General features: G+C 42.3%; 1 protein-coding gene across 1 annotated transcript in view; it reads left to right on the top strand.

Moving 5' to 3' along the window:
* LOC117510579 (membrane-associated phosphatidylinositol transfer protein 2-like) overlaps positions 1–11,757 on the top strand; it is a 280,300-nt gene extending 268,543 nt beyond the window's left edge. Inside the window, 6 exon segments of the mRNA XM_034170354.1 lie at positions 3,887–4,003; positions 4,089–4,237; positions 6,620–6,769; positions 6,877–7,057; positions 7,211–7,339; positions 10,655–11,757. Coding sequence (XP_034026245.1) covers positions 3,887–4,003; positions 4,089–4,237; positions 6,620–6,769; positions 6,877–7,057; positions 7,211–7,339; positions 10,655–11,062 — 1,134 coding nt within the window. The 3' untranslated portion in view covers positions 11,063–11,757.
* Positions 11,758–12,019: the final 262 nt, after the last annotated feature.

Raw genomic sequence — 12,019 nt, 5'->3', positions numbered from 1 at the left:
ATGTGAAATTGGTCACTGGATCCTTAAACCTCTGGACATAATAAACTATACATGGGGGATCCTTGATCTCTGGACATAAATAGAAATAAACAAAATCTGTAGTTTTTATCAAAAGCATTTACTTTCAGACATTATTGGCATTAATGTCTTTCCATACATCTGAGCCAAGCTCTTGCAGCTGGCTGCGCTGCCTGTCAGGATATAATTCATAAAGAATGCTGTCAGATCCCATTATTTTTTTAGATACACGGCACACGCTCACCCTCTGATGAGTGTGTTTGTGTACTAAACCAGCTCTCCGTCTCTGGGGTCCGACCTTCGTGTCTCCACGGGTATTACCCGGCAGGGCTGCACAAAGGCTGTTCAAGCTGGTGGCGAGGAGATTCGTCTAGCCGCTCACTGCCTCCATCCGGACGTCCACCCCGCTGACGCTGATCTCGCACCCTGGTCGAATAGCCTTCTCTGGAACCAGGATACGAACCAGCCACGCCCGTTAACGGCAGCTCTCCTCTTATGGATCAGGGCTCTTGGAATGTTGCTAGATTTTGAATTTAGTGACTCGTACAGCGAATCCCCAGGATGTGTTAATTTCATTAAAAACCAAACTAACCTTTTAGAGCACTTTTTGATGTTGTACACCCAATAAACTTTAACTTTTACACCTTAAGAAGCATCAATAAATCCAATGTCCGAGCCTTAACACTTTAACTGCATGCTTGGAAATTTATTGCAGGTTTTGCAAGTGCCGACAACATAATCAAAATAGGTTATATGATGATAATTTCACAACAGTAATTCAAGTATAATTAGAATAATGATTGGCAGAGATTTTTGTTTTTAATTCAATAATGCTGTCTGATCTTACTTTGACTGGACTGGATTGACTTCTTAACAATTTTTCTAGGAGTGAGGGAAAGAGGTTTTTGAGGTTAAAGTCCCCAGCTCGATGAACTTGATTTCCTCTTCATCAGCTATTAGTCGTTAGCTGACCACGATCCTTGTGTGATGTTGTAATCCTTCAGGAAATTAATCCACATAAGAGTTTATTCCTTCTTCAATCAACCAAAAGTTGATCTAATCCATTCTGGTATGCTGTGATGTTCCTTGAGAGACAAAACGTTGAACATTCCTCACTCAGACTTAAGGCCAGGACGTGTCATTTTGGGAGGGAAAAAAAAACATTTTAGTTGATTGTAGTTTATTGTCTGTATTACAGCGTTTGGAAAGAGATGTCATTTTATTTAAAGCGGCAATTCGTTTTGAAGTTATTAATTCCGACCGGACTCTGTCTTGGCACATGAGGATGCCAGAAACAACCATTTAGCCTTCTTGGACTGTGATGTTACGATTGGAGAGAACAGGCAGCTCCAGACAGAGGCTTACAGAAAACCCACTCACACTGACCAATATCTGCTGTTTGGCTCAAACCACCCCCTTGAACATAAGCTCGGGGTGATCAGGACTCTTCAACACAGAGCCCTACAGGTGCCCACAACTGCAGAGGGAAGGGCTAAAGAACAACAACTTGTACGGAAAACCCTCACAGTATGTGGGTACCCACGATGGTCCCTGGACAAAGTGCAGAAGTCCCAGAAAACAAAGAGACCAGATAGACAGGAGACGGAGACAAGAAGAAGAGTGTCTCTCCCTTATTTAGCAAGAGTAGGGAAAAAACTACAGAGGATCTTCAGACAGCACAAAATCCCAGTTTACTTTAAACCGGTTAACACCTTGAGACAGAAATTAGTTCACCCTAAGGACAGGATCCCTAGTTACAAACAGAGCAATGTAGTGTATTATATCAGATGTCAGGAAAACTGTAATGAACACTACATAGGTGAGATTAAGCAACCTTTAAACAAGAGGCTATACCAGCACCGCAGAGAGGTCGCCAGTGGACCTCAGTCTGCAGTTCATCTCCACCTGAAAGACACTAACCACACGTTTGAGGACAAGGAAGTTAAAATCTTAGCCAGAGAGAAGAAATGGTTTGAGAGAGGTGTCAAGGAAGCATCCTTTGTAAAATAGTTGAAACCCAGCCTTAACCGGGGGGCGGGTCTCAGACACGCTTTGTCCCCTGTTTACAATGGGGTACTCAGGTCAAAGCAGTTTCAGTCTTTTGTTCATGGTAATGAATCATTCACGTCATCAGGAGAGTCGTCAAGGGAGCCATCAGGGGAGCCTTCCATCCCATCATTAGGAGAGTGTTTCTGTGTAGGCTCTCAGTTGTCCAGGTAGTTTCCATAGTAGAGAAGCTTGAATCTTCGACAACCCAGTCCAGTCGAAGATTCAAGCTTCTCTACCATTAGGAGAGTGCTAACTAGAGCACAATAGGTGCTAATTAGAGCTATTGTTTAGTCACTAGCCTATAGCAGTCGGCCTCTCGGTAGGAGGGGTCTGGTTAGGTTAAAAACTCCAGCTTTTGTTGGCTTCTGGTTTATTCTTCTCTACAAGAGTCAAGACAGAAGTCAGACTACCAGAGCAAGAATTTTAGCTGAGGAAGCTTCTGTGATTTGAAGCGAAACGTCCTCACGTCAAGCAACCCAGTCCAGTCGAGATTCAAGCTTCTCTACTATGGAAAACCGCCTGGACAACTGAGAGCCTACACAGAAACTTTCAGGCATTTGTCAGAAACTCAAATGAATACCTGGATCATGGATGGCTGACTGAAGAAATAAGCACCAGATTAATCCTAAATGAAAATAAAATAGATCCGTGCCATGTGTTCCACAGTCTATATTATAATAGCCAAGTGGCCTGTGTGTGTGTGTGTGTGTGTGTGTGTGTGTGTGTGTGTGTGTGTGTGTGTGTGTGTGTGTGTGTGTGTGTGTGTGTGTGTGTGTGTGTGTGTGTGTGTGTGTGGAGCTATGATTGCGCAAAAACCGGGGAGAGCTTACATTTGCCGTTTGGCATGCTTATGTATTTTGGGTCAAGGATGATGAATGCTGCAAAAACAGAATGTTGATAGGACAAATATTTATGGAGAAATTAGCAATTTAAGCTAACCAATAAACAGTGGATGCTGTGCTGCAATGCACCATGGGAGTTCTGGGTTTGAGATTTTAAATGTTGTTATTGTGGTTCATGTTAGTTTAACAGTGTTGTTAGTGTTATTGACTTATTGTGTTTTTGTAGCTCGATGTTGCTTTTGTAGCTCGAAGTTTCATGTTGGTACCATGAGTGAAATGTTTAGTGGTTTTAATGTCTGCAGCCAGCCACTGTTGTCATTTGTCAAATTCAAAGCACTTGCTTTTAGCAGCTGTGTGTGCAATTTCAATCAGGGACAAGCAGAGTACAGCTGACATTTGCTCTTTAACATGATTATGTATTTTGGGCCATGGATGGACAGTGTCAAAATGGAACACTGATAGGTCTAATAGTTTTGGAGAAGCTATGAATATTAGCTACTGTTGCTAATTACATATTAGACTTACACGCTTTTTCAGCAGGGTGCAATACATCATCTTTTTATTAGAAGTGTGAGTGTAAATGCATATAATAGTAAATATGTTCAAAATACATGGATGGCACAAGAATGTGAAACCACTTATTTCTTTCCATTATGATCCATTTAAAAATCAAATGACAAAATAGAAGTAATAATAAAATAAAAATAATGATAAATTGTTGAGGTGTAAGGTTCTGAAAAACATTCTGCGCTCACATGCCAATCCAACTCACTGCTTAATTTATTACCACCCTTGAAAAATGTCAGCTACCTATTCTATTTTGCTCGTGGATCCCCATGAGCAACATGCTAGTATGACCTTGGATTTCATTATCTCAGTGAACAATGTAAATGGATAGTAATAATCTTCGATAACACTCACCAATGTGTCAGTGAGATGAACAGAACTACACTTCAACACATAACTCTGTTTTGTAGAACGTAACTGCCAACCACCGTGTCAGTGACGCCGTGTTCACTGAGGACTGCCAGCAGATCGTGATGGGTCGGTTCATGTATGGCCCTCTGGATGTGGTGACTTTGGCTGGAGAGAAGGTGAATTATTTTGCCAGTGATGTCACTAATGCATGGCTGTGTCATTCATGTCTGCATTAAATAGTTTCATGTCCAATCTGTGCAGGTGGACCTCCACATCATGACCCAGCCTCCATCAGGAGAATGGGTGTACTTCAGCACAGAGGTGACCAATAGTAGTGGCCGCGTATCTTTTGTTATCCCAGAGGATAAGCGCCTGAGTATCGGAGTCTACCCCGTTAAAATGGTGGTCAGGTGAATTGTTGTTATTATTATTTTTAATCTTGTAAACATTCAGAACCTGACAACATGTCTTCAATAAATAAACAAGCAGTCTAGAAATCTACAATGCCTCGCTGCCTCCAGCTAATTTTTGGACTTTGCTTGACATTATTACATGAAGTCGATGACATCAGAAGTCTAATACCAAGGAACCCCAGGACCCACTTAGTCGACTCATCTTTTGACGTTGTTGCACAAAGCGCTTAGTTAAAGTTTTGCATTACCCGACTAAGGTTTTTACCCTGGTACAGAAGAGGCTAATCTTATTGTAGTTGACAAAACAAGAAAAGGCTGCCATCATGTACTACCACTTGATGGAGGAGGAAGGAAGGAGAGACTTGCTGCGGGAGTGGGTGTTCTGGGACCAGAATAATCCATTGGAGATGTTTACGGATGCAGAGGTCGGGAGCATTTCTCCTCTTCTGCAGCAGACTCAGCCATGTTTGTAGCAGACGGACCAACCGGGAAGTAAACAAAACTATCGCACATTGGAAGTGTTTCGTGGCAACAGCACTTGCGAGGTCACTGTGACCATGAAAATTGTCAGCTAACGTAAGACGGCTAATTTACAAGTTTAGCCGTCGATGTGAAACCGAGATTAGATGGATAATGTTGGGCGACTAACCTTTGTTGACTAAGTAAGTTTAGTAGACTAAAAGATTAGACAGCTTTATGAAACCGGGCCCAGGAGAAGAGACTTCTAAACAGAAAATTCTGTTTCAGCATCTCATCTATTTCCTGAAATGTGGTCATTCATATATTTTAGACAATGGACTTTGATTTGACCCTGACCTTAAAACCTGAAATTACTTGTTTTGTGATAAGACTGTCCACCAAGTGTGATTGAAATAAATGGGGACGGCCGAAAAACAAACAACTGCATTTTGAGCACGTGGCCATGGACAGTAGACAATGACCTCTGTTTTGACCTGTGACCTTGACAAAACCTTTGTTGCAAGAGGATGGTCTACTACTGTGATTATCCACCAAGTTTGATTGAAATGGATGTGTTTTGACAATATAGCCACAGACAGACAGTGGCCTGATTTTAACTTTGACCTTTGACCTTGACATCACCTTGACAGAAACTGAACCTCTGAGATTATCTACTAAGTTTAATTGAAATGGCACTTTTCATTGTGAAAATATCATTGCTGGCAGTAGACAAATTGCTGTTTCACAGTTGTGAATCTCACACCGTCTGGTGGCCCACGACTCACGCGAGAGGTTGGTTTCAGCAGAGTTCCAGTGTCGCCGGCCAAACGGTCCTCCCTAAAAATCAGTCCACCTGCGTTCACTGAACATGCGTCATTTCTGAGCGTTAGTCGTGGTTCACCGATTATCACCTCGTTTCTACTTCAAACTGCACTCCAGTCACCATCTTGACTGGAGGGGAAGCGATCAGAGCACCACAGCAACATGTCTGAGTCTGAGTTGCTGCACCTACGTCATTTCAGAACGTCAGTAGTGACTCTCAGATTATCGCCTCGTTTCTGCTTCAAACTGACTTTAGAATGATGTAAGAGGTTTTACTTTATCATCTGATGGTTAATAATCACATTATTCCATTTGATCGTTTTGGGTGAAGAGAGTCAGTCTCAGACGTGCTGCTGTGGTCCCAAATGACGCATGTGCAGTGAAGGCAGGGCGGGCCGATTTTTGAGGGGACCGTTCAGTCGGTGACACTGGTTCAGGGCACAATGTAAACACACCTCGTGAAGTATGGACAGCAAGACAACATCGGGCAATGGCAGAAGTTCTTCACAGGTGCTACACCTCCTCTAGATAACCCTCTCAACTTGGGAGAACGTGCCATCATCATAATCGCTTGTGAACTCACTGAATTGATACCATACACATCCTTGCTAGCCATTGTATACATGCGCTGTAAGACACCGGAAGTCTGCTGGCATCGCGGTGCATTCTGGGAAGCGCAGGGGGCCACCAGGGGAATGTGGGAAATGTTAAAGTACCAAATGACCTGTGATTAGACCTGTGACCTTGACATGATGTGTTGCGAGAGAATGGTTCACTGAATTTATCCAGCAGGGACTGAAAATGGACTGAAATTGCACTTTGTCTGCAGCACCTTCTTAAAAATACAAATACAGACATGGACGTTACAATATTCTCTTTACATTTTGTAGTGAGGCTAGCAAGCTTAGCTTTGGTTTTATTTTTTGCTTTTTTTGTTTGTTTTTCCTCAGCATTTTTTTCTGAAGAGTTGATAAATGCAATGCAGTTTTTTTCTGGTCACTTCATTTCGATTGTATCCTCAAAACCAGTGACATGTTTTCTTTGAGCTCCTAAAGTATACTTTTTCTCCTCCTCCTCCTCCTCCTCCTCCTCCTCCAGGGGAGACCACACATTTGCAGACAGTTACCTTACAGTTATTCCACGTGGCACAGAATTTGTGGTATTCAGCATAGACGGCTCATTCGCAGCCAGTGTGTCTATCATGGGCAGTGACCCCAAAGTGCGAGCAGGAGCTGTGGATGTTGTGAGGTATCTCTATATTTCATGTGCTTTGTTGAATTTCAGATTGAAACACATCACCTTTTGATAATGCAGTTTCCATCATTGTTCTGTTCTCTTGCTTCTTTTTATTGAAGGCACTGGCAGGATTTAGGATATCTGATTATTTATGTGACGGGACGTCCAGACATGCAGAAGCAGAGAGTCGTAGCTTGGTTGTCCCAGCACAATTTCCCTCATGGAATCGTCTCTTTCTGTGATGGGCTGGTTCATGACCCACTCAGACACAAAGCCAACTTCCTCAAATCCTTGACTGAGGTCAGATTGAATGGGGATGTTTGTGCTTTTTGTAAAGGCTTTTGATTGATTAATTTTTTTTAGAGGTGAAACTAAATGCATGACAATGCTGCTGATATTCTGTGACACAAGATCAACCTGAAATGGTACTTATTTCTATCACTTGTCTTCCAGGCTCAGATGAAGATTTTTGCTGGCTATGGATCAACCAAAGACATCTCAGTCTACACTTCAATTGGGCTACCTCCCTCCCAGATATACATTGTGGGTAGACCATCCAAGAAAATGCAGCACCAGTGCCAGGTATGCTCTCTCTCTCTCTCTCTCTCTCTCTCTCTCTCTCTCTCTCTCTCTCTCTCTCTCTCTCTCTCTCTCTCTCTCTCTCTCTCTCTCTCTCTCTCTCTCTCTCTCTCTCTCTCTCCAGCAGGGGGCAGTAAATCATCCATCCATTTTCTTCCGCTTTATCCGGAGTTGGGTCGCGGGGGCAGCAACTCAAGCTAAGCTGCCCAGACCTCCCGATCCACACACACCTCCCCCAGCTACTCCGGGGGAACCCCAAGGCGTTCCCAAGCCAGCCGAGAGATGTAGTCCCTCCAGCGTGTCCTGGGTCTTCCCCGGGGCCTCCTCCCAATGGTACGTGCCCGGAACACCTCTCCAGCAAGGCGTCCAGGGGGCATCCGAAAAAGATGCCCGAGCCACCTCAACTGACTCCTTTCGACGTGGAGGAGCAGCGGCTCGACTCCGAGCTCCTCCCGAGTGACCGAGCTCCTCACCCTATGTCTAAGGGAGCGCCCAGCCACGCCACCTTATCGTGGTGGGGGAGTTTGCGTACCCGAATGATCCTAGGAACTATGTTGTCGGGGGCTTTGTGCCCCTTGTAGGGTCTCCCACGGCAAACAGGTCCTAGGTGACGGGTCAGACTAAGGGCAGTTCAGAACCTCCATGACCAGTAAAAAATCAAGGACCGAGACGTCGCCCGGTATGGCGGAGCCGGGGCCCCACCCTGGAACCAGACCTGGGGTTGGGGCTCGCGCGCAAGCGCCTGGTGGTCGGGCCTTAGCCCATGTATATATATATATATATATATATATATATATATAATGTGTTTGTATATATGCTTACACACACATTCCTATTATATCCTAATATCTTCTATTTCAGACTTATATTTTTCCAGCCATGGTACTTAAGAAAATGGATTAATAATTATGCTGTGTTTACCAGTGGAACGCAGACAACTGTGTGCACAAATCACACACATATAGCTGTGCATTCCACCGCTGCACACAGCTGTCTGTGTGTGTTGCTCAAACAACTCAGAGTCTGTGTGGGACACTGTGCGCAGCAGAACATGCGCAGTTGCACATTGTCCCACGCAGAGTCTGAGATGTGCATGTGTGTTTGTTTATTTAAGTGGCACAGCAATGACTGTAATTATCATAAATTGTACCAAAATGTACTGTGGTAAATAGACTATATTTATACAGAGTTTTTATGGTCAAAGCACTTTACAGCGATGCCTTACATTCACTCAACCACAGACACACAAACACACATCAGGGTGCTGCCCTGCAAGGCACTCACTACACACCAGGAGAAACTTGGACCCAAGGGCCCTGAATGATTTTTCCAGTCTGATGGGGATTTAAACCAAGAATCCTCTGGTCAGAAGCTCACTGCTTTAACCACTTGATCGTCACCTCCTCCTTCTCCCCACCTCCCAAGCGTAACAGGTGTACCTGTTAGATTTGGAGACATTTGTTCTTAATGAAACAAGCATGACGTAAACCATTAACTCTTTAAATATGCCAGATGTTTTTTTAATATTTCTTATTTTTACCTCCGCCAACAAAGTTGGAGGAGGTAATGGTATCGCCCCTGTTTGTTTGTTTGTCTCTTAGTGAACAGCTTGGAGCCCGCAATTTTTTATATATCGTTATGAAACTTTTAGTGACGATTCATATCCTGATAGGCAAGATCTGATTCAGTTTTCAAGGTCATAGGCCAAAGGGTAAAGTCAGGGAAAAATTTTGGAAAATTTGAAAAATCCCTATCATTAAACAAATTTTCCAAAATTCATAGCTCTGTCAAAAAATATCACATTTCTTTCATATTTGAGAGTTTTATGTAGGATGTATCCTTTATCGACTGACAAAGTTTTATGCCTGTTTGTCTATTTTCCACTTATCAGTCAGAAACCAAGTGCCAAAAAGCAATGACAGATCCTGCATAGCAGAGATAACCAATATTCCGCAAAAATTATTCAGAAACCAAAATGTTTGGTGTGAGGGGTGGGGGGGAGACTGACAACACCGTACTTTGATTCAAATGCATGATCTAAATACATACTGCTGATATTTGTTCACATCTAATTTAGCTTATGAAAAGCCACTTTTAACAGGACTTTGACCATAAAATTTTTTTCCAAGGTAACAGTTTTGTGGAATTAGAAACTAGTGTTGCCAGAGGTTTGTACCCTATAATCACGGTGCTCTGGTTTATTCTGTGTACAAGGAAGCAGCAGCGTCGCGGCTGCTGGAACAGCAGCCTGTCAAGTGCAATAAGTTAATGCCAAGGATTAAAATGCAAAAAATACAGACACCATCAGCACCTGCTACATTTCTTTTTTACATAGTTTGTGTTTTATGTACAAACCTCATCTATTTATATGTTTCCGACCAGAATTTTGCACACTCAGGTGTACAAACCCTAAATTGTAAATTCTTGAATGCAAACATGATGAATGGACAATATTTTGCACATTTGAGAGATGCAGAGTGCATACTGTTAGCAAATCAGCTTGCACACTTTTTGCAAGTGCAAGTTTTAACACAAGTAAACCATTGGTAAATCAGGCCCTAAATCTCCATAGAAAATAGTTGTTGGCTGCTCTTTTAATGTATAAAATGTCATTTTGGACTCCTGTAATGATTTCTGTTCATTTATTTCCTTTTTCATTTAAATTCAAATTGAAATGAAAAGTTTTCAAGTTCTAATGTCTACAGTATAATATACTCTAAATATGCTGGGATGTTTTGACATTGATAGCACCAGTATACAGAAAAACAAGTTCTTACTTTCCAAATTCCCATGTCTTCTCACTCAGAAAACATTAAAATAGTTTTACAATGTTGCCTGCTTCTGTGAACTGCCTGACCCCTTCTATCATATAAAATGTTCTCAAAGTGTTGTCATTGCAGGTTAACCATTTTAACGTGTTCATACATATATGTTGGTCAAAAATCAGAGATAAGCAAAATGAAATAATGTTAATACTAAATATTATGTAGGTTGGCCTCTCTCTTTGAATCGCTCCATTCACATCTCACACATTTTCAACTGAAAACAAGTCAAAACACACCATTTCACAGATAAAAAATACCACAAAAAAATTTTTGCTAATTGTTTCCTTTAGCTGGACAAAAGCAGAGATGAAAATGTTTGCATGAATGCAAAAATATAGTACAGGAAGCACAAAATGCTGTTTGCTGCATTCACACCTAGAACCACAGTCAGCAACTTTTAATCAACAGTCATATTGCAGCCTCGATACTGCTACTCATTTAGCCTTTGATATCAAACTAAATGAAGGAGAAACAATGTTCTGTGTCTTTACAGTTCATCACAGAGGGCTACGCAGCTCATTTATCCCAGCTGGAGTATAACCACCGTTCTCGGCCAGCCAAGTCTAGCAGTGCACGCATGGTGCTACGCAAAGGCAGCTTTGGCCTGGGTGCAAACAGCGACTTCCTGAGGAAGCGGAACCACCTGCTGCGCACCATCTCTTCCCAGCCGGCTCCCAGCTCCCCAACAGGCAACATCCACAGCAAACCTGAGCGTACACAGAGCCAGTCGGACAGCGAGCGTTTGGAGCACGCTCACAGCTATGGCCAGGGAGCCACCCAGCGCAGCATGAGCATCACAGCCAGCTGCTGGGGCCGCAGCGGCAGCACCAAGCTGGATCACGGCATTCTCAGCCCAAAAGGACATTGTGAAAAGGCTTTAGGAGGGCCAAAACAAACATGAGGTAAAAGATGATGGTTAACGAAAGAGTGTAGGGGCTCGCACCACTTTGGAAAAGGCCAGTAATCATTGCCATTGACCTCTCCTTGTAAAACTAGTGCCAGTACAACCACCAAAAACATACAGATGTTTATGGCTGTATTTATTCTAAAATACATTTCACAAAATATCTACCTGAAATGGTAACATGCACATAGCACACAGACCTGTCCAATATTGTCAGAATTACACTGTTTTGTTTTGTTTTGTTTTTTTACTGTTTGGTGAATATTTATGTCTTTAATGCAAGGTCAGTGTGCTGCTGGCATATTTGCTAATCAAATGTCAATTTTGAAATTTAATGTGTTTTGTTAGGAATGTTGTGAAACATTTTCAACATTGCCATCTTAACATTGGTGCACACCCTACTGTCAGAACATTGTATTGCAATGATTACAGATTACATAGTTGAAATGAAAATAACCCTGAGCTATGTGTTGAACACTTTGATTTGTGGGTTTGACTTCTCTGTCTAAAATACATGTTATAATACTGAACTTCCTTAAACATTCTCTCTCTCACACATACACACACACACACGTGCCATGCTGTATATTTCAGCACATAAAGTGATTACACAGCCTGTCATCAGGTGCATCTGACTGCTGTGTCCTCAGCAAGCACAATGATTATGTATATGATGTTTGTAACAGCTGGAAAAAAATAATCTATGCTGTATATCTGCTAAACAGATGTGTTCTTTTCTGAGATTGTCTAGGACCTCGCTAAGATATGTACGGTTGTGCTCAAAAGTTTACATACCCTGGCAGAATTTTTTGCTTTTTTGGCCATTTTTAAGAGAATATGAATGAGAACACAAAAACTTTTTTTTCACTCATGGTTAGTGGTTGGGTAAAGCCATTTATTGTCAGACAACTGTGTTTCTTCTTTTTAAGTCAAAATGACAAGAGAACTACCCAA

The sequence above is a fragment of the Thalassophryne amazonica genome, chromosome 5 (assembly GCF_902500255.1).
Source record: "Thalassophryne amazonica chromosome 5, fThaAma1.1, whole genome shotgun sequence".
In the NCBI taxonomy this organism is placed as follows: Eukaryota; Metazoa; Chordata; class Actinopteri; order Batrachoidiformes; family Batrachoididae; genus Thalassophryne; species Thalassophryne amazonica.
This window is presented reverse-complemented; position numbering and strand designations above follow the sequence as displayed.